The 20,016-nt window shown below is 47.8% G+C and overlaps 1 protein-coding gene across 1 annotated transcript in view; it reads left to right on the plus strand.

The window, feature by feature from the left end:
• The window catches only part of LOC139751828 (uncharacterized), a 1,080,599-nt gene that overhangs the window by 351,669 nt on the left and 708,914 nt on the right, over positions 1–20,016 (plus strand). Inside the window, 1 exon segment of the mRNA XM_071667449.1 lies at positions 6,314–6,464. Coding sequence (XP_071523550.1) covers positions 6,314–6,464 — 151 coding nt within the window.

Consider the following 20,016-nt stretch of genomic DNA (forward strand, 5'->3'; position numbering starts at 1 on the left):
TGAGGTGAATGTGTATTCGTTAATCTCATGGATTTGACCACCAAGAATCCTTCAACCCAATCTTTTATCATGGAGGATTCGAGTGTCCCAATCCTTTCATGTCCAGGATTCCAGCAGATCCTTCCTTCGATGGATAGAAAGCTATCTCAGTGGAAGGGGACGAGGAACAAGGGACCTTCCTCGACATGGATTTGAGGTTACCAGAGGCGTTCCGCATGGTTCTCCCCTGAGACCATTCCGTTTTTTTGATGGACGTAAACGACTTGGTTAGATTTACATGATGACGTAAACGACTTGGTTGGATTTACATAAGCAGCAGTAACATCACTCCCATGGCCAGTAGCATCAGGAACAGTAACAGTAGTAATTGTAGTCCCAAGTCTCCATACCCTCGCCTCTCCCTCCACATCTTCCGTACCCTTCCACTTCCCGCCAGACCACAGTTTGTTTACAAATCCAGAAGTCGAGGGCTTTTGAAATTGGCGTCGGCCTCGTGCATCGTCCCTCCTCCACTAGGGTTGTCATGGCTTGCCCTCACAACGTCTGACCAGCCCTTCACTGCCTGTGATGTATGTGCGGATTTGAGTCTCCTGTAATGTAATTACAGTGCCGCTGTAACAGTAGCAAATAGCTCTCCCGTTTGATGAAGGTCTTGTTATTGAATTTGCTTAATAACGTATCATTGATATTACGCGTTTGATAGATTTGTAGTTATGGAAGTTCCCTTTTTAGAAATATGAGCCGATAAAATTATCATTTTTTTTAAGAGATAAAAGATACCTAAAGAAAAAAGGCCCCCACAAATATGTTGACGAGGGGAGGTGTCGAGGCAAAGCCATCTGAAGACTTTTGACTAATTTTCGCCTCATTGGAATATGAGAAAGTGTAATGAGATGCAGGTGTGGTGGCGGCCACGTAATGAACCCCGAGAACACGTCGAGGGAACACACGTCGAGGGAACACGTCAAGGGAACACACGTCGAGGGAACACACGTCGAAGGAACACGTCGAGGGAACACACGTCGAGGGAACACGTCTTTTCCCCGCGCGGCAGGGGGGTTTTTGCGCGCGGTAAGGGCTCGACGTGAGGGAGGGTGGGGCAAAGTGGCGCAGGCGACTACAGTGCGAAGCCCTTACAAAACGCCAGGTGCTTAGACGGTATGGCTATTTGGCCATGTTCGTTGGGGGCGAGTTCGACCGTCGCGCGTGTCTGCCCACGACGAAGTCTTTCAGATCCGTCGACCATCGCGTGGTGTTTTGCACCTCCGTGTACTACCGGGCGTTCTGAGTTCGTCGGGTCAGCATGTCCCCAAGGCCCGTGCTGCTGCCCACCACGATGCCTTAAGGAAGGCGTGGACGACTCACTCCTCAGTGGCCCCAGGACTTTGCGCGTGGACTCGCACACGCAACATCACAACGCCCTTATTATGACTGTGGTCCCGGCCGTTGGACGTGGCCAGCTTCCTGGGCGCTGTGGGAGCGTCATAAGAGTAGAAGGGATTGCTAGTAGTGGGAAGTAGGGAGGACCGACCATTCACCCTTACAGAAAAAAAAATGGAAAAATTTTAATGGAATTTCTATCACATTTTTTTCTTAATTTTTTTGTTTTTGTTTATAACCTTCGAGTTCCTGTGTGTAGTTGTTTGCACCGTTGCTGTGTTTGTGATGATGTTGTTTTGTTTGTTACGGGGGAAGAGGGAGGGGGTGAAGGGTTGGATTTTTACACTCGTGTTTCTCCGTCTGTCCTGTCCATATAACCCATGTCTTAACATATGCATTTTTACGCACACACACACACACACACACACACACACACACACACACACACACACACACACACACTAAAGCTTACACGCCTGGTGCCCGTGCATCGACCAGTCCCACCCGTGAGGGGAGGATGAACACCTTGGCTGGCTGTGAGCCGGCTGCTCTGCCCTCACCCTACCGTGTCCGGGGTACGAACCTAGGGTACTCCCGTTGTTAGACTGGCGGATCCCAGACGCCAACCACAGCAGGGCTGTGTGAATCACATGTTCACGTGAGGGTGTATGGTATGGTACACATGATGGGTGTATGGTATGGTACACATGAGGGTGTATGGTATGGTACACGTGAGGGTGTATGGTATGGTACACATGAGGGTGTATGGTATGGTATGGTACACGTGAGGGTGTATGGAATGGTACACATGAGGGTGTATGGTATGGTACACATGAGGGTGTATGGTATGGTATGGTACACGTGAGGGTGTATGGAATGGTACACATGAGGGTGTATGGTATGGTATGGTACACGTGAGGGTGTATGGAATGGTACACATGAGGGTGTATGGTATGGTACACATGAGGGTGTATGGTATGGTACACATGAGGGTGTATGGTATGGTACACATGAGGGTGTATGGTATGGTATGGTACACGTGAGGGTGTATGGAATGGTACACATGAGGGTGTATGGTATGGTACACATGAGGGTGTATGGTATGGTACACATGAGGGTGTATGGTATGGTACACATGAGGGTGTATGGTATGGTACACGTGAGGGTGTATGGTATGGTACACATGAGGGTGTATGGTATGGTACACATGAGGGTGTATGGTATGGTACACATGAGGGTGTATGGTATGGTACACATGAGGGTGTATGGTATGATACACATGAGGGTGTATGGTATGGTACACATGAGGGTGTATGGTATGGTACACATGAGGGTGTATGGTATGGTACACATGAGGGTGTATGGTATGGTACACATGAGGGTGTATGGTATGGTACACATGAGGGTGTATGGTATGGTACACATGAGGGTGTATGGTATGGTACACATGAGGGTGTATGGTATGGTACACATGAGGGTGTATGGTATGGTACACGTGAGGGTGTATGGTATGGTACACATGAGGGTGTATGGTATGGTACACATGAGGGTGTATGGTATGGTACACATGATGGGTGTATGGTATGGTACACATGAGGGTGTATGGTATGGTACACATAAGGGTGTATGGTATGGTACACATGAGGGTGTATGGTATGGTACACATGAGGGTGTATGGTATGGTACACATTGAGGGTGTATGGCGTGGCACACATAAGGGAGTATGGTATGATACACATGAGGATGCATGGTATGGTACACATGAGGGTGTATGGTATGGTATACATGAGGGTGTATGTTATGGTACACATGAAGGTGCATGGTAATGGTACACATGAGGGTGTATGGTATGGTACACATGAGGTTGTATGTTATGGTACACATGAGGGTGTATGGGTGTATGGTATGGTACACATGAGGGTGTATGGTATGGTACACATGAGGGTGTATGGTACGGTACACATGAGGGTGTATGGTATGGTACACATGAGGGTGTATGGTACGGTACACATGAGGGTGTATGGTATGGTACACATGAGGTACACAGGGAGGCTTCCTTGAGGTGTGAAGCCTCTTGGCCACTCAGAGAGGGAGGGAGGCTTCCTTGGCATGTGAAGCCTCTTGTGACCAAAGGGCAGTCATCATCCGGACTTGAAACCTCATGGTTAATCAGGGGGAGGCTTCCTTGATATGTGAAGCCTCATGGCCACTTAGAGAGAAGCTTCCTTGGCATTTGAAGCCTCTTGGCCACTCACAGGGCTGGCATCTCTGGTGTGTGAAGCCTCATGGTCGCTCACAAAGAGGGTTCCATGGCATGTGAAGCCTATTGGCCACTCACAGGGCTGGCATCTTCAGTATGTGAAGCCTCGTGGCCGCTCACAAAGAGGGTTCCTTCGCATGTGAAGCCTCTTGGCCACTCACAGGGCTGTCATCTTCAGTGTGTGAAGCCTCGTGGCCGCTCACAAAGAGGGTTCCTTCGCATGTGAAGCCTCTTGGCCACTCACAGGGCTGTCATCTTCAGTGTGTGAAGCCTCGTGGCCGCTCACAAAGAGGGTTCCTTCGCATGTGAAGCCTCTTGGCCACCCACAGGGCTGTCATCTTCAGTGTGTGAAGCCTCGTGGCCGCTCACAAAGAGGGTTCCTACGCATGTGAAGCCTCTTAGCCTTTCACAGGGCTGCCATCTTCAGTGTGTGAAGCCTCGTGGCCGTTCACAAAGAGGGTTCCTACGCATGTGAAGCCTCTTGGTCACTCACAGGGCTGTCATCTTCAGTGTGTGTAGCCTAGTGGTCCCTCAGAGCGAGGCTTCCTTAGTATATGAAGCCTTTTTGACATCATTCTTACGTGAAGCCTCCTCTCCACTCCTTGGCCCAGCGAGCGTGGTGGACTGTATGTGAAACCTCGGTCGCATCTCCGTGTATCAGTGTACGTCAGTTAGTCCGTCAGCAGCATTACTTAGCTAGGGATAACGACCGTAAGTGCAACGTACTTCGTAGGGTTTTAGCACTGTCCGAACCTCATCCCGGAGCGATAGAGTCATTGGTTTGTGTTTGGTTTAGTAAACCAGTTTAGACGTGTGGGGGGGGGGGGGGGGGGACAGACCAACTACCCAGGTCTTTATCTCGGTTTCTCTCAGTCTATCTATTTATCTATCTATCCATCTATCTGTCTATCTATCAGCAAATAAATGGATAGATTGATAGATTGATCGGTGCACAGATGGATAGATTGATAGATCGATCGGTACACAGATAGATAGATGGTTTGGGAAGCGAATAGAAAGAGAGAGAGAGAGAGAGAGAGAGAGAGAGAGAGAGAGAGAGAGAGAGAGAGAGAGAGAGAGAGCTTTCTATGATGTATGAAGACCCAGGGTTATTCCAGTTCGTACTGAAGGACTGGCGTATCGTCAGTGTAGGCGACACTGTAGTTTTGAAAGTGGTCATGGAAGATGCCCGCTTTGTTCAGTGGGAAACATGAAGAACTGAGAGGAATCTCCAGTGTGGAACATGAGGGACTGGGATTTATTCAGTGGGGAGTATGGTTTACTGAGGGTTCTTCAGTGGGGGAATGAAGGAGACTAAAGGTTCTTCAGTGGGTGTTAAGTGAGACTGAATGTTCTCCAGTGGAGATTATGGGAAAAATACAGGATCTTCAGTGGGCTTTATAGGTTATTCATTGGGGGTTATGGGAGACTGAAGACTCCCCAGTGGCAGTTATCAGTTGTACGTTCGTTTTTCATGGGTAATTGAGAGAGAAAATAAAGGTTCTTCAGTGGGCATTACGGGATATTATAGTTTCTTCAGTGGTAATTATGAGGAAAAATGTAGGTTCATCACTGATAATTATTTGGGAAAATATTAGCTCTTCAGTGGTAATTATGAGGGAAAATATAGGTTCTTCAGTGGTAATTATGAGGGAAAATATAGGTTCTTCAGTGGTAATTATGAGGGAAAATATAGGTTCTTCAGTGGTAATTATGAGGGAAAATATAGGTTCTTCAGTGGTAATTATGAAGGAAAATATAGGTTCTTCAGTGGTAATTATGAGGGAAAATATAGGTTCTTCAGTGGTAATTATGAGGGAAAATATAGGTTCTTCAGTGGCAATTATTTGAGAAAATATTGGCTCTTCAGTGGTAATTATGGGAGAAAATATAGGTTCTTCAGTGGCAATTATTTGAGAAAATATTGGCTCTTCAGTGGTAATTATGGGGAAAATATAGGTTCTTCAGTGGTACATTATAGGGGTGTCTAGAGGCTCCCCACTGGGGGTTATGGGATACTGCAGGTTCTTCAGTGGCAATAATGAGAGACCTGAGTTTTTTCGTCAGTGGGGATTATTGAAGGAATATGGAATTTTCTGTGTGGGTCATGGGAACTGTTTCCCACTGGTGTTGACGGCTGCAGCTGTCTTAACCCACACTGACGAAAACCATCTCATTCAGACGTCCCACTGAGAAATGTAAAATCTTCAATTATTCATTCATGAACTCTCCTCCCCCCCACATTCCCCCCCAAAATTTACCAGTTCATCATTATTCACAGTGTATAATTCATCTCCCCCTCCCCTCCCCCCAAAATTCATCAGCTCTTCATTATTCACCGTTTGTAATTCATCTCTTCATTTTCTCTTTTGTTTCCATATTCCTCTGTGTGAGGACGGGTCCAGAGCCTTGGCACACAGCCACACTGAATAGCCCGCAGCCTTTCATTTGCCACTATGAATAAAGTCAATTGATCTTCCAATATTCATGTCCACAGTGGGAATGCCCCCTCCCCTCACCCCCCAGTTATACACTGTATAAACCAGAGCCCTTCATTATGAACGCTCGTCCCCCCCTCCCTCCCAAGTGTGTCCTTCGTGCATTCAAAAACAGCGAGGAGAAGAGTCCCGCGTTCGAGTCTTTGATTTTTCCCGTTTTCTCTGGGGTTTGCAGGGACATCCGGGATCGGTCGGTGCTGCGGGTGTTCGAGGGCGAGGGCGTGAACGGCCAGGGCGGCGGCGCCTGGGACCAGGACCAGTCCTACTTCAGCGAACCCGAGTTCGACTCCGACTTCCAGCAGCAACACGTACACAACAAGTCCAAGGTAAGTAAGAGGGGTGAGTGGTCCGCCACGCCCCCGTCTTTTGTGGTAGTTACCCCTCCAAACCCATTCTCTGTGGTGCCTGGGGGCCGAAGAAAACGGGTGTGAATGACCCCGTCTTAACGAATGGGTATCACATTTCAAATGTTTATTTTTAGTTGTGAAAAATATGTAAAGATGCTCAAAATTTTGCAAGATGAAAGGTAAGTGATATTTTATAATTTTGCCACATTGAAGGTAAGTGATATTTTGTAATTTCGAGATATTTTTGTCTTCGATTATATAATGTGAGATTTGTGGTGCCATATTTCCTTAAACCACCTGAGCACAACGGTTCGAACCCCAGATAAGGGTGGCCCCGCCCCCAGGTCCCCTTTTGGACCTGATCCTAGTCTCTCGGGGTGTCAGAGGCCAGCGGGAGGACATCATCATAATACCCTTGCGTCGTGCCGTCGGGTTCGGGAGGGTAAGGTCGTAGGGGCGTCGTGATCCTGCAGGAGGGGAGCGGGCATTGCCTGGCCTTCTGCAGTGTGTTCTTGTTGTGCCACGTACCCTTACCTGACGCGCATACTCTATGCTGATATATGACGACCCGCCTGTATATCTGGCATACTCACGAACGCATATATATATATTATCCCTGGGGATATATAATCCCGGATTAAGAATACTTCCCACGTATTCCCTGCGTGTCGTAGAAGGCGACTAAAAGGGGAGGGAGCGGGGGGCTGGAAATCCTCCCCTCCCGTTTTTTACTTTTCCAAGAGAGGAAACTGAGAAGGGGGGCAAGTGAGGAATATTTTTTTTCCTGTAAGGCTCAGTCTTCTGTTCTTGACGCTGCTTCGCTAACGTGGGCATTGGCGAATATGTGTGTGTGTGTGTGTGTGTGTGTGTGTGTATACATTCGTATATATTCCCCATGCATTGTGTAGATATTAACTATTTTTGATAGACCTTTTTAAAATGTGGACGAAAATGACTTAATTTGTGTAATTCATATTTTTGATCATTGTACAACATTTTCGTAAATATTCAATTGAGATTAATCATTTGGAAGTAATTAGTGGAAATGATAAGGGATGTTCCAAAGCCTGTAGAATGATATAGGAGTTTGTTCATACTGGCCTCTCTTTTTGTTTTGTATGTTATGAATTATCCCGATTGAAATTATAGACAGAATTAAATGATTTATTGAAGAGGGAGAGTTGCAGAAACATTTCATTTCCCAGCCAGACGGATATGTTTGTAACGTAGATATCTCTCTATCACGGATGAACGTTGTATGGCAGATAACGTAGAACAACGAAAATTGTTCTCTGATACGGCAGGAGTCGTGTGGTAGTGTGGGCGAAGCACGGAAATGGTAACGTAATTGAAATATATTTCAATTTTGATGCGTTGCATTACCGCACGGGCGCAACGCGGCGACTCCGTTTTCTGTTCGTATTTTCATACGTTTCATTGAGAGTTTTGTGATTTTTATTTTTTTTTTTTACATTCGAATCAAAAACATGTGACGCGTTCATTACATGATTAAAGAGGTCTTCTCATACGCACATGACCCCCCCAGAATCCCGTTACGACGCCCTGACACAGCAGGAGGAGCAACAAGCATGCACCACCCCATTACACAAATGGAAACAGCGGCTCACTGAAAACAGGGCGCCCGCATCTCCTCTGAAGTTTTCAGTTGCTCTTTCGACGGCGGCAGATGCGACGCCAACCCACACCCCCTGCAGTCACCTCGCTCGGCCAGTTTATACCAGCCAACACAACGCCAGCTGCTCTAAGTTATCATTGCATACGTCACACGCCCGACAGTCACTCCCTGCAACGAAGACATGAACACAGAACCAGGACACGTACTCAGTGGCTTCGTTATGACCCACTGGCGCTTGATTTGGGCAGGAAGAATAAGAATTCCCTCATAATCTTCGAGGAACGAATCGTTTGCTCCATCTTAAATTACGCCTCACCTTGCCTGGTCGTCCAATCCCTCTGAAAAGCAGGTATATCAAAGCTGTACCACAAACTAGAACACTCTTGAGAAATTGTCACTGGCTGTCTGGCAACTACAAGCCCTCAGCTGTCACACAGGGGAAACAAATGCCCTCCCACTACATTTCCACCTCAGCACGCTCGGCACCCATGTTCTTTCCGGCAGCACTAGACCCTCGTCACCCCAAGCCACTTTCTAGTTAATAACCAACGCCCAAGTAAATATAAAAAGTTTACCCAAGACTAATATTTCTACGACCTTTACTCACAGATTCCCCCACACCCACACACCCACACAAACACAACGCTGACAAAACACACATACGCATTAGTATGACCAGACACGCTCAATACAGTCGCCCTCCCAACTCAGTCTTAAACGCCACCTCGCCAGACATACGTCTATTTGAAACCAAACACTCTGTCCAGACGTACACGATTCACAGCTACACTCTCCAGACATACACGGTTCACAGTCTCCCCCGTCTATACGCGCGGGGCATCATCCATTTCCACGGCACTGCAAAGACCGATTTAGCATCCCAAAGACACCGTCGTGCCCACGGTGCAACACACCCACCACATCGCAAACTTACTGCTCAGTTTCTTGACACACTCGCTCCAAATTGATGCCCACACAACATCGCGACACTTCATGGCGTGCGGTCCCGCCTGGCGGACGTGGTGGGCTTCCTGAGCGCTGCGGGGGGTGTGTCCCTGTCAGGATAAAAAAAGTGACTCTTGGAGCAGGACGTGTCTATCGGCTTCGATGTGGGAGAATATGACTTGCGTTGCCTCCCAAGATGGTCGACGTAGGTCATAAAAGTTACAACAGAGAGTTGAATATGATGATGAATTCCGAGTAAAATTGTATTTCTGGGGGGGAATTCCTGTGTCGGACACCTCATGACTGGATGTGAGAGAGGAGTCCCATGACTGGATGTGAGAGAGGAGTCCCATGACATTCTCCTTTGACAGATTAGACTCAAATACTGCTGTGGGTAATACCTGGAGCAGAGCGAGGGAAGGTGGTGTGGCCGCTGGCACCGAACTGCCGGACTCGAGATGTGACGAGAGGTGTTTGGATTGCACCCGTGAGGGATGGCGTCCAGGAGGACCTACAGGACTTGGAGATGGATTGAGGGGCGTCAAGAGCTAGTAGCTCGGAGGAGGGAAGACCCTGGACGAGGTTGGCGACGACGAGGAAGGAACGAGAGGAGACGATTGAGTACGAGATCGGAAAAAAAAAAAAGGAAAAAAGAAAATTGGCGAGAATCCCTTAAACACGACGGTACGACGTGTGCACGACCTGGCGTCGTGGGGTCGTGCCGTCGTGCATAGAGGGGTCGTACGTTGGGGCCTGAGGTCGCTATATGCCCACGGCTCGCGATCTGGAAAAAGTTGTGTGTTTGGTGGTTAAAAAAAAAATAAAAAAAATGAACGCAGAATAATTGTTAGGTTTTTGTGGCCGGTCGGGGCGGATTATGAGCGTGTGTGTCTCTCGTCCCAGATTGTGAGTTTATGATGTGGTTCGTCCCAGATTATGAGTTTGTGGTGGTGGTGGTGGTGTGGTGGTGGTGGTGTGGTGGACATGACGTGAGTGAAGCTGGCTGCAGGAACCTTCAGGCTGCCGCCCAACACAGCCCTACCATCGTGCCTACTTTAATGCTGCTACTGATGTGTCTGCTGCACCTGCTGCTGTGTGTCTGCTGCACCTGCTGCTGTGTCTGCTGCACCTGCTACTGATGTGTCTGCTGCACCTGCTGCTGTGTCTGCTGCACCTGCTACTGATGTGTCTGCTGCACCTGCTACTGATGTGTCTGCTGCACCTGTTGCTGTGTGTCTGCTGCACCTGCTGCTGTGGAGGAACTGTTGTTGGTGATTGAGTGGGGGAGGGAGGAAATACAGACGAGGCTCCTGGTGTCCCTCTGCTGTGTGGTGGTGCTGTGTGTTGGGGAGGTGGGGATAAGTGTGGGGTGGGGGGCTACTGCTGCTCTTGCTCTACTGCTGGTGGGGTAGTAGGTGGTGGGGACTGCCTGCTGTGTTTACTGCTGGTGGGGTAGTAGGTGGTGGGGACTGCCTGCTGTGTTTACTGCTGGTGGGGTGATGGTGGTGGGGACTGCCTGCTGTGTTTACTGCTGGTGGGGTAGTAGGTGGTGGGGACTGCCTGCTGTGTTTACTGCTGGTGGGGTAGTAGGTGGTGGGGACTGCCTGCTGTGTTTACTGCTGGTGGGGTGATGGTGGTGGGGACTGCCTGCTGTGTTTACTGCTGGTGGGGTGATGGTGGTTGACGTGAGCAGAGGTGGTGGTGAGGCCACGGGTGGTGTGAGTGTGGTGAGGCTTGCACCACTGGCCGGCCAGGCTCCCCTCTACTCTCCCCTCCCACCGTCATGGAACAGTCGACCCTCACACACAAGGCTGCGCTACGTCCAGTAGCAGGGAAGTAGTGGACCCCGACGTAGAGTGAGAAGTTCGGCGACAGGACTCTACTCCCAAGGTGAGGTTTCACACGCGATGTGACTACAGACGGAGTCCGGTAGCGCACGTGCGCGCGCGCGCGCACACACACACACACACACACACACACACACACACACACACACACACACACACACACACACACACACCCTTGCTTGCTTCGTTCCCCAGGAGTGCCCTATGTCTTCATCGGGCTTCGGCCGCGAGAGAGAGAGAGAGAGAGAGAGAGAGAGAGAGAGAGAGAGAGAGAGAGAGAGAGAGAGATATGGGTCATAATGTGTAGTGATGCTGTGTATGTGTGAGGGGGGAAGGGGGCGCTGCAGTTAGGCAGGTCTGTGTTTGTAGTGTTGTAGTGATGGGGGGGGGAGGGTCATGTCCGGAGCGTAGATGGGAAAGTGTGACTCGTGCTTGTCTGGTTAGTGTGGTTTCCAATGGGTGTACGTCTGGGTTTAGGGCTTGTGTGTCGAGAGTCAGTGGTGAGGGTTGGTGGTGCGTGGTCGGGTTGGGTATTACAGTTTGTGTGTGTGTGTGTGTGTGTGTTTTGTAAGTGTTATGGTTGTCCAGGTGTGGGAGGGAAGTGTAAGTAGTGGTTACGTAAGTGTGGGGTAGGGGTAAATTTTATATATATATATATATATATATATATATATATATATATATATATATATATATATATATATATATATATATATTCTTATGAGTCCTCTTGTGTCTCCCCTGATGATGTGATTATTACACGAAAGTGCACTTGGGAACTTTTCGTGTTTCATTTTCCCCGTGAACTCATAGGAATATCTTGATCACGCGCAAAATTGTGATCCTTTCCAATATATATATATATATATATATATATATATATATATATATATATATATATATATATATATATATATATATACATATATATATATACATATATATATATATATATATATATATATATATATATATATATATATATATATATATATATATATATATATATATATTGGTTAGTTATGGAATGGTTTGGGAGGGATAGGGTCAAATAGGAGCTGTTGCCTCGATTCCTGTTCTGTGCGTGTTGTGACGGAGGGGAAGAGGGAGGGGGGAGGGGGGTGTTAGGAGGAGACATGCTACTGGCACCCCCGCCCTGAAGCGTCACAGTATGCGCCTGGCATCGTCCCGTAGCGTCACATTATGCGCCTGGCATCGTCTCGTAGCGTTACATTTTGCGCCTGGCATCGTCTCGTAGCGTCACATTATGCGCCTGGCATCGTCCCGTAGCGTCACATTATGCGCCTGGCATCGTCCCGTAGCGTCACATTATGCGCCTGGCATCGTCCTCTAGTGTCACAATATGCGCCTGGCACCGTCCTCTAGCGTCACATTATGCGCCTGGCACCGTCCTCTAGCGTCACAATATGCACCTAGCACCGTCCTCTAGCGTCACATTATGCGCCTAGCACCGTCCTCTAGCGTCACAATATGCATCTAGCACCGTCCTCTAGCGTCACAATATGCACCCAGCACCGTCCTCTAGCGTCACAATATGCACCTAGCACCGTCCTCTAGCGTCACATTATGCGCCTAGCACCGTCCTCTAGCGTCACAATATGCATCTAGCACCGTCCTCTAGCGTCACAATATGCACCCAGCACCGTCATCTAGCGTCACATTATGCACCTAGCACCGTCCTCTAGCGTCACATTATGCACCTAGCACCGTCCTCTAGCGTCACATTATGCACCTAGCACCGTCCTCTAGCGTCACAATATGCACCTAGCACCGTCCTCTAGCGTCACATTATGCATCTAGCACCGTCCTCTAGCGTCACAATATGCACCCAGCACCGTCATCTAGCGTCACATTATGCACCTAGCACCGTCCTCTAGCGTCACAATATGCACCTGGCACCGTCCTCTAGCGTCACAATATGCACCTAGCACCGTCCTCTAGCGTCACAGTATGCACCTAGCACCGTCCTTTAGCGTCACAATATGCACCTAGCACCGTCCTCTAGCGTCACAATATGCACCTAGCACCGTCCTCTAGCGTCACAATATGCACCTAGCACCGTCCTCTAGCGTCACAATATGCACCTAGCACCGTCCTCTAGCGTCACATTATGCATCTAGCACCGTCCTCTAGCGTCACAATATGCGCCTAGCACCGTCCTCTAGCGTCACAATATGCACCTAGCACCGTCCTCTAGCGTCACAATATGCACCTAGCACCGTCCTCTAGCGTCACAATATGCACCTAGCACCGTCCTCTAGCGTCACAATATGCGCCTAGCACCGTCCTCTAGCGTCACAATATGCACCTAGCACCGTCCTCTAGCGTCACATTATGCACCTAGCACCGTTCTTGCAGCATTACGCGTCGTCATATTAAAATGATTTTTTTTTTGTGCAGTAATGATGGAAAGTCTTATTTGCCCAGGCATTATTATTTCCGAGTTGTGTGTGCCATAATCGGTTTAGTTCGACCGAAAAAAAAAAAGAGAAAAGGTAAAAAAAAAAAGAATGTTGAAATAAATGCTTGAAAAACTCTCTCTCTCTCTCTCTCTCTCTCTCTCTCTCTCTCTCTCTCTCTCTCTCTCTCTCTCTCTCTCTCTCTCTCTGTCTCTCTCTCTCTCTCTCTCTATCTATCTATCTATCTATCTCTGGTAGATGGTTGGTAGGTACTGACCAGGGAGACGTGTCTATGGTACCAGCACTTCGGTGGCTGTCGAGCGTGGCGTCACGTCTTTGGCCCCAGGTTGCTGTCTTTTCCTCGCCTTGAACACACAGTATCCCCAGCGCACACGACTCCCCCCCCCGTTCTTCTTCGCAGCGGGCGTATACCCTGCGGTGAGCGCTACGCGCTGGCCCTGCCATTTGGCAGAATGTCCCTGTAAGCAACTCCTAAGCTCAGTACATCACAGAACTGGAAATGTCACAGCGGAACTTGTAGGTAAATGGAATGTGAGACATGGAAGAGGATTCGCCGTGTGTGTGTGTGTGTGTGTGTGTGTGTGTGTGTGTGTGTGTGTAGTGGGAGCAGCGACCATAACCCAGTTCATAATGATACGCCCAGTACCAGGGACAAGGTAGATTCCCTTGAAGCGGGTTCGTCTACCCGGCTGTACTCTCTTGCCGTCTACCCAGACGGTAGATAGTGTGTATTGATAGACGCCAGACGGCCCTACTCCGTTATGATGTTGGGAGTCATATATATATGAAAGACGGTGAGTTCCCAAGTGCACTTTCGTGTCATAATCACATCATCAGGGGAGACACAAGAGAGAAATATAACAGTCAGTTGATATACAACGAAGAGACGTAGCTAGGACGCCATTTGGTAAACAAGTGCCTTCCTGAATGTAGGTCAGGTGCGTTCGAGTCTGGCAACATGCGTATCATAAACTTATTATGTGGACAAGAAGGGGAACTGTTTACAAATTCTGTCAACAATAAAGTTATCCAATTTGAGTAGACCTTCACTAATATTAAGGTTACAATTCTTTGTGTACTTGATTATAGAATATTCAATGATATTTCTCGTGGTACTGGAGTTTAGAGTTAATAACTGAGATGGCATTACTTCAGTCAATACAATGATCATAGTTTTTAACATGATTAAACAAGGCATTTGATTCTTGTCCTGTTCTTATACTACATTTATGTTGCTTAAGTCTAGTTGAAAGATCCTTACCAGTCTGCCCAACATAAAACTTATCACAATTTCTACGTGGCACTTTATAGATGCATCCAGGAGAATTTTCTGGCGAGTTCCTGATTAAGATATTCTTTATAGTATCATTGTTGCTGAAGGCAACATTTACATTAGAGGATTTAAGCAACATGAAAAGTAAAGTAAAATTATTAGTATTAAAAGGGAGAACTAAAAGGTTCTTGGTGTCAAGGTTTGGGTTCAACTGTATAAAACGAACCTTCACCGTGGAAGAGGTATACGCACAATCAGTGGTGATTGTCCGTATATATATATATATATATATATATATATATATATATATATATATATATATATAATTTCCCGGAAGGAGCACATGCAGGCGGAAATTGGTCTGGCATTTTCAGCAGGCAACAAACACACGAGGGAGCTCGTAAAATCGACATTTGGGCGGGCGGGTGGTGGCAGGACCCATAAGCTGAGCCAGCCAATATTTTGGGTCATCGTCAGCGTGGCTGCAAGACACCCCCACCTCCACCCCACCCCCCCAACCCCCACCCCCCATCCCTCGGGGGAAGAGGAAGGGGGGGGGGGGGGGGTTGAGGCACGAAAGACATTGCCAACTTTAGGAAGTGCAAGTTTGACCTTTAAGTGTCTCCGAGCATAAAGCTGAAAGGGCCAGCGTTTTGCCCCGCGGTCGCGTCTCTCTCTCTCTCTCTCTCTCTCTCTCTCTCTCTCTCTCTCTCTCTCTCTCTCTCTCTCTCTCTCTCTCTTCGCACAGGATAAACCACTCATTGTTTTGTTTGTTCAGTTAATGTTCGGCGTTTTTTGTCTTTTCGTTAAACGTATGGTTCCCTGGGCGTTTTTTCTTTCTTCGTTTTTTTTCCTGAAACTACCATTTGTATGTACGTATATATATATATATATATATATATATATATATATATATATATATATATATATATATATATATATATAAAGATAATAGTAATAGTAGATAGATATCTGTCTCTTTTTTCCGTTAATCTTTGATGATAGTTTTGAAAGGACAATATACTGACCTCATTAAAGTGTGAAGAATTTCCAATTCTGATCACGTGATCGGAAATATGGGGGGACTCGCCCGTACGTCCGGAGGCTCTCTCTCTCTCTCTCTCTCTCGTTTTCTCTCTCTCTCTCTCTCTCTCTCTCTCTCTCTCTCTCTCTCTCTCTCTCTCTCTCTCTCTCTCTCTCGTTCTCTCTCTCGTTCTCTCTCTCGTTTTCTCTCTCGTTCTCTCTCTCTCTCTCTCTCTCTCTCTCTCTCTCTCTCTCTCTCTCTCTCTCTCTCTCTCTCTCCCTCTCTCTCTTCGTTCTCTCTCTCCCTCTCGTTCTCTCTCTCTCTCTCTCTCTCTCTCTCTCTCTCTCTCTCTCTCTCTCTCTCTCTCTCTCTCTCTCTCTCTTCGTTCTCTCTCTCTCTCGTTCTTTCCCTCTCTCTCGTTCTCTCTTTCCCTCTCTCTCTCTCTCTCTCTCTCTCTCTCTCTCTCTCTCTCTCTCTCGTTCTCTCTCTCTCTCTCTCTCTCTCTCTCTCTCTCTCTCTCTCTCTCTCTCTCTCTCTCTCTCTCTCTCTCTCTCTCTCTCTCTCTCTCTCTCTCTCTCTCTCTCTCTCTCTCTCTCTCTCTCTCTCTCTCTCTCTCTCGTCTCTCTCTCTCTCTCGTTCTCTCTCTCTCGTTCTCTCTCTCTCTCTCTCTCTCTCTCTCTCTCTCTCTCTCTCTCTCTCTCTCTCTCTCTCTCTCTCTCTCTCTCTCTCTCTCTCGTTCTCTCTCTCTCTCGTTCTCTCTCTCTCTCTCTCTCTCTCTCTCTCTCTCTCTCTCTCTCTCTCTCTCTCTCTCTCTCTCTCTCTCTCTCTCTCTCTCTCTCTCTCTCTCTCTCTCTCTCTCTCTCTCTCTCTCTCTCTCTCTCTCTCTCTCTCTCTCTCTCTCTCTCTCTCTCTCGCCGTACGCCACCCAGCGTTCCTGGGATAAGCCAAGTGATAACCTTTCAGGTCAGCTAATGATATTTTCTGAGAGACTGATGATGTTAGGTGTGTGTGTGTGTGTGTGTGTGTGTCTGTGTGTGTGTGTGTGTTCTTTGTACGTAAGGTATAGTATGTGTCTTGTTTACATACGTACATATATGGTAAGGGATGCGTGGATCATGCGAATATGTAAAAAAAAAAGAAGAAATATGAGATACGCTTGGAGAGAAAAGAAGGATTTGTATGTGACATTTATGGATGTTCACAAAGTGTTTGATAAAGTTGATGTTGATATTTTATGGAGGGTGGTACGATAAGGTAGAAGGAGTGAGGTTTTTGTATCAAGCGAGGAAGGCGTGTATGCGAGTAGGAACAGAGGAGGTTGAGTGGTTCCAGGTAAAAATGGAAACCATGGGTGCTGAAGTGAGCCATAGGGTGGATGAGGGGGCGGACGTTCTGGGTGCACTGAGGAATGGTGTGGAAAGAGAGATCACCACTGACCGTCAGGGCAAAAGTTGAGTGTAGCAGTCACGACTGTGTTCCACGGATGAAACACACTACAGAAGGCTAAAACTAGAATATGCTTCATGAGTTTGGTCATCCCACTTTAAAGAAGCACCAAGAACCGAAGAGAGGAGGTCCAGAGGAGGGCAACAGCAGAGATGGTACCGGAATTTAGAGAGGTGAGGTACAGGGAGTGGCTTGAACCCTTAACTTTACCCATTGTGGATGAGAGAGAGAGAGACCTGATCACAACCTTTGCGTTTCCAAACCAGACGGATGACGTAGTTGTACCGAAGCTGTCGGGCCAGAACAGCATGTCATTCGTGGGGGGCCTTTGTGATGTAGTTAATTATAATCACTCGGTTCTGGAGCTTTTTGTGTTGTAGGTCATTCATCAGCAGTAGGTTGTAATAAATTTTGTGTTGTAGATAAGTGCGAGCGATGCTTTCTGGTCCGGGAAATTATTTTTCTTATAATGATATTGTGTGTGTGTGTGTGTGTGTGTGTGTGTATCACCATCACCACCACTAATATGACTACTACATAATCTACTACTACTTCTACGTAATCTACTTCTACTACGTAATCTACTACTACTACTACGTAATCTACTGCTGCTACTACTACTACTGTTTCTACTAATACTCCTATGTCATCTACTGCTACTACTACTACTACATCTACATCTACCACTACTACCATGACCATCAGTTTCAGCCAAATAAGATATGTAGTAGTGTTATAACAAGTCATTAATCAACCATGATGAGATTAGGTTATCATTTTTTTTTTCAATTTCATAATTTCTTGAAAATATGAAAGGTCTGTCTAAAGTTAATTACAGAATTATGAAGAGTTTTGGAAAGTAATTTATTTTCCTCTCTCTCACATGCTGTTGTGTTCCCAAACAATTTTAACTGGGGAATTTCGGGATAGAAAATGAGTGGCGGGTTATCTTCCATGGAGGAGGTGATTTTCCACTCGCTTGTCTGGATTTGAACTTCACTGTTTTGTATTCTAGGAGGAAAAAAAAAAAGTGTTTTTCTTATCCCGGTTAGAAGGAAGACATGGCCGGGTGGGTGGGTGAGATGGCGTGTGCTCACGCCTCTCTCTCTCTCTCTCTCTCTCTCTCTCTCTCTCTCTCTCTCTCTCTCTCTCTCTCTCTCTCTCTCTCTCTCGGTGAGGTCAGGACCCGGGTCATGGACGATACAGTCGGGGTTCCTCAGGGGACAGTTCTTTCCTCCTTCCCCCCAGCCATTCTCATTCTCTCCGTGCGCCACCTCCCATCACCACCACCTACCTCCCACAGGCCTTTCTCATGCTCTCCGTGCGCCACCTCCCATCACCTCCTCCTCGTCCTCCCGCAGGCCAGATTGTTGACGTCCTTCCATATGCAGACGACCACACGATCACACCACACCGCCCTGACTCCCTCTCCTAAGGCTGCCTCGCCCGTGCAGCGTTGCGTCGCGCCTCGAGAGCACTGGCCGACCCAAAGCGTCATGTCTACGTCCACGCAGAGACCCACTTCCTCCACCACTTAGCCCTAGGCGGAGGCAAAATCCACCCTCCCGCAGCCCTCAGCTCTCATCCACTTCAGCTCACCTAGAACTCCAGCCAGGCAGGATGTGGCATACGACACGCGCGCGCACGAGACGTTCATATCTTCCCCACACCGCAGACATCATCCACACCAAAAGCCGTACGCAGACTCAGCGCCGCCCCTCACGACTCCCACTACCACCAGTTTTGGACAAGGACGACACTAATGCATCAGCTTCCCCAGCCAACATGGTATCCATACCCTCCTAGAACTACCCCTCCGCCCGCCCGCCTGGTCACACGCGCACGTGACGGACCTACATACCACACCCAGACAGGGACACGGGAACAGCCTTTGACCACCACGCAACCACAGACACTCGGTACATGCAGAGTGGGACAGATATTCTTCCGATGCAACCTCGCTTCAGCATGCACTCGGTACCCAGTCCATTGTCAGCAACACCCAGATCCCTCCTACCCTCAACCATTACCCAACCATCAAACCCCGAGGAAGACACGTAGATCTCACTCCTGCTTCCTGCGTTAGCAGCATAAATTCACCTATCCCTCCGTTCCCCAGTAAACATGACAGTTACGAAAGACACACACACACACACGGTAATGACTCAAACAAGCGCTAAACAACCACTGTCTCAGTCCTAGGCCTGAATACTGCGTTTCTAGTCACATGCACCAGACGTTTGGAAACTACAATCCGTAGGCATACACGAGGAACACTTTCTCGCTTCCGTGAAATTCGCACGTATCACAGAACACTTCCTTCCCAAGATGTCACGTCCACCTCGACGTCACTGAACACGTACTTCATAATTGTCCAGCAGTCGCCTCATACACACACACACACACACACACACACACTTCTTGAGTTCCTGCCCAGTGGACGTGGCCAGCTTCCAGTGTGCTGCGGGAGGTCTGTAAGAAGAGATCCCTTTCAGCAGGAAAGGATAAAAAAAAAAAAAAAATACGTGTATATATTGTGGAAAGATAATTCATTCATTTATTTATTGAAGTAGCTCGTGTGTGCGAGTGTTTTACACGCGCTGTTAACTGATTGGGTAGTGTGATTGCCTCTTCATTTCGTGTATGCAAATTTTTTTTGTGGAGTGATTAGAGCTGGTGTGGAGTCCAGAGCGAGAGTGGATTCAAAAGGTTTCCTGATCTCATTGAAAAGTTTGGTTGGTCAAGGAATGGAGTTGGAATAACTTAAGCACTGTGTACTGTTCAGTGGTATGACTACCTGCTAAGGGTGTTGGGGTCGTCTTGCTTAACTCCTTGAGCATGACGGCACGACCCTCGAGCACGACGGTACGACCCTCGAGCACGACGGTACGACCCACGAGCATGACGGTACGGCCCTCT

This window comes from Panulirus ornatus, chromosome 12, assembly GCF_036320965.1.
Source record: "Panulirus ornatus isolate Po-2019 chromosome 12, ASM3632096v1, whole genome shotgun sequence".
In the NCBI taxonomy this organism is placed as follows: Eukaryota; Metazoa; Arthropoda; class Malacostraca; order Decapoda; family Palinuridae; genus Panulirus; species Panulirus ornatus.